The 3,161-nt window shown below is 37.4% G+C and overlaps 1 protein-coding gene across 1 annotated transcript; it reads left to right on the plus strand.

Moving 5' to 3' along the window:
* Positions 1-362: 362 nt before the first annotated feature.
* Positions 363-2,310, plus strand: LOC131655163 (U-box domain-containing protein 15-like). Its single transcript, XM_058925062.1, has 2 exons — positions 363-1,013; positions 1,169-2,310. The coding sequence occupies exons 1-2, from the start codon at positions 511-513 to the stop codon at positions 2,100-2,102; spliced, it is 1,437 nt and encodes a 478-aa protein (XP_058781045.1). The 5' UTR covers positions 363-510; the 3' UTR covers positions 2,103-2,310.
* Positions 2,311-3,161: the final 851 nt, after the last annotated feature.

Consider the following 3,161-nt stretch of genomic DNA (forward strand, 5'->3'; position numbering starts at 1 on the left):
CATCCATACAATATAGATTTATAGGTTTATGACTTGGTGTAAGAATATGATTTCTATTGAAAGAACTCACATATTCGTGACGTAGCGTGAAGAGATTGCATTTTCATTTTCGAAAACTTTACATCACATTCACATGTATTAATTGAGAGCAATAAATCAAATTGATTTTTCATAAAGCCATACTTTTCTTTCACGCAAACTAAGAACAACAACAAGTACTTTCATAAAAAAAAAAATTATAACTAATGTGTCTATTTTATGCGTAGTTTTACTTAAAATATTCCTCATATTTGTATAGTCGTTAATTTTAATTTTTCATATTTTAAAATATAAAACGCAAAATGCAGGTGTAGGTGTACTTGTTTAGCGCTCCCTCCAAAACGGTAACACACTCAAAGAGTCTTACACAGTTGACAAGTATCACTGGGAACGAAAACCCAAAAATAATTAAAAAATATATTTTCTCTTTTTCTCTCCGATGTTCTTCTAAGTAATGTAGGTCATCGGAGAATGGCCAAATGTCACCGGAGCAACGTTGATTCCCTAGTTCTCGATCACCGACCTCATGCCAAAAACACCACCGCCGACAACTTCTGCATCTCCGCCTCGTCGATCCGCCGCATCATTTTCGACGCCGTGAGCTGCGGCGGAACTTCTCGGCACCGACATCGCCACCGCGTCGAACTCCACAACGATAAAGAAGAGAAGCATGAGAAGCTGTTGGATCTCCTGAACATACCGGTGCATGCAACGGATGCGGAATCGAAGAAGAAGGAGGAGATGCTGTTAGAGGTGAAGCGAGTGGTGAAGGAATTGCGTGAAGAGGATTCGACGAAGCGGCGAATGGCGGCGGCGAGAGTGAGGTTGCTGACGAAAGATGATGCAGAAGCGAGAGGCGCAGTCGCTATGCTCGGAGCAATTTCTCCTCTAGTCGGAATGCTTGATTCAGAAGACGTTTATTCGCAGATCGATTCTCTTTATGCATTGCTCAACATCGGAATCGGGAACGATGCGTGAGTTTTCCTCTTTCTGAGAATGTGATTGCAAATTTGCAACTATTTATTGTTCTATGAACTTCGTGAATTTCTGCAATCATGAATTTACCTTGTTAACAATTTGATGGTTTCATACAGTTCTAATTGTGCAATTTTGTAAAATTCTGTTACAGAAATAAAGCAGCGATTGTAAAAGTTGGTGCTGTTCATAAGATGCTGAAGCTAATTGAATCTCCGGGTGCTGTTGTTAATTCGTCGGTTTCTGAGGCGATTGTTGCGAATTTCCTTGGATTGAGTGCTTTGGATTCTAACAAACCAATAATTGGATCCTCTGGTGCAATACCTTTCCTTGTTAGAACCCTTCAAAATCTCGATAAAAGTAGTAAAAGTAGTTCCCAAGTTAAGCAAGATGCTCTTCGGGCTCTTTACAATCTTTCAATCAATCAGGCCAACATTTCGTTTGTTTTGGAAACCGATTTGGTATTGTTTATGATAAATTCGATTGAAGATATGGAAGTGAGTGAGAGAGTCCTTTCAATTCTAAGCAATTTGGTGTCGACTCCAGAAGGTAGAAAAGCTATCAGTGCGGTTAAGGATGGGATTACAGTTTTGGTTGATGTATTGAGTTGGACAGATTCGCCTAAATGCCAAGAGAAAGCTTCATACATTTTGATGATCATGGCACACAAAGGTTATGCTGATAGGCAAACAATGATTGAGGCAGGGATTGTATCGGCATTGCTCGAGTTGACGCTTGTAGGTACTGCATTGGCGCAGAAAAGGGCATCGAGGATATTGGAATGTTTTAGGGTAGAAAAAGGGAAGCAGGTTTCTGGGAGATGTGATGGTGGGAACTTAAGTTTAACTGTCTCTGCGCCTATTTATGCCTCGTCTTCTTCGACGGATGGAGGAGGTAAAGAGTATTTAATGGAGGAGGTGAACATGATGAGTGATGAAAAGAAAGCAGTGAAGCAATTAGTTCAGCAGAGTTTGCAGAACAACATGATGAAAATTGTCAAGAGAGCTAACTTGCGTCACGATTTCGTTCCGTCCGAGCGTTTTACTTCACTCACTTCGAGTTCGACATCAAAGAGCCTTCCATTTTGAAGAATTGCAGCTGCTGATGAACAGAGTTAAGCGTATGAACCATGAAATTATCCTCCACAGCATAATCACATTGATCTTATGGTCTTTGTAACTGTTTTACTAGAACTGGTGTAATTTTGTTAAACATTTACTGTGGGATTGTTGGCTGTAAAATCCTTTAATTTTGTTAGTTAAGTAATAATGCATTAAGTACCAATTAATTATTTAATTAATGCCACATGACCTAGTTCCTTTAATAGGTAACAGATCTATTATATGGTAAACTGGATATATATGGTTGAATGGAAAAATGACCTGTTAGTTGCAAAAAAGAATCAATTGACAATTACATTTTCTTCGTAGTACGTGCGCACAACCACAGCATGATGTTTGTGGGGTATACTTCTTACCCATATGTAATGTTATCTTCTTCTGGGGGTTAACTTTAACTTTATTGACTTTGGTGTATATATTCTAATTTTAAATCATACTATAGTACTACTGTATTTAGGTTACACTTTGGATCATTAGCCAAGCTTGGCTTACATTTCTTTTAAATTTAGTTATTTAGCCTCAGCCTGGACATGTCCCAGAGCATTTTATTGGAGATTGTTCAATACACCTATGATTTATTCATACATTTCGGCTAAATTTTAAAAAAGATTTAAAGATTTTGAGTTTTAAAGTTCGGACATCAAAACAAGTATTAAAATCAATTCAGACTTTGAATCTGGATTCATAAGTTACGAATATTGAACTCTGGATCCGACTCAATACACTATACTTATATCTAATTTCAGAACCATGCATTTTAAAACAAATATAGATTTCAATGTCCGAAATTCCTAGAAAGATTAAAATTTGGACGCTTTTGTTTATCTATTTGAACCTTTTCATCTCTCTACCCCTTTTCATTTCAGCAAACAAAGTAAACTAGAGCATACTCTTGTTCTTACATTTTTCAAGCATTCTCACAACTTTTAGTCCATTGAATTGAAGCTTAACACGTCTCTGAAGTTCTACTTCACTACACTACTGCCAATCCAAGATTTAATAGAGCAAATATTTGGTAAGTTACTC

This window comes from Vicia villosa, linkage group LG3, assembly GCF_029867415.1.
Source record: "Vicia villosa cultivar HV-30 ecotype Madison, WI linkage group LG3, Vvil1.0, whole genome shotgun sequence".
NCBI classification, from domain to species: domain Eukaryota; kingdom Viridiplantae; phylum Streptophyta; class Magnoliopsida; order Fabales; family Fabaceae; genus Vicia; species Vicia villosa.

Excerpts from the sequence above, each read along its gene's own strand:
- LOC131655163 (XM_058925062.1), top strand. The coding sequence starts at position 511 with ATGGCCAAATGTCACCGGAGCAACGTTGATTCCCTAGTTCTCGATCAC. Across the intron at positions 1,014-1,168 it reads ATCGGAATCGGGAACGATGC|AAATAAAGCAGCGATTGTAA; the intron begins GTGAGTTTTCCT and ends ATTCTGTTACAG.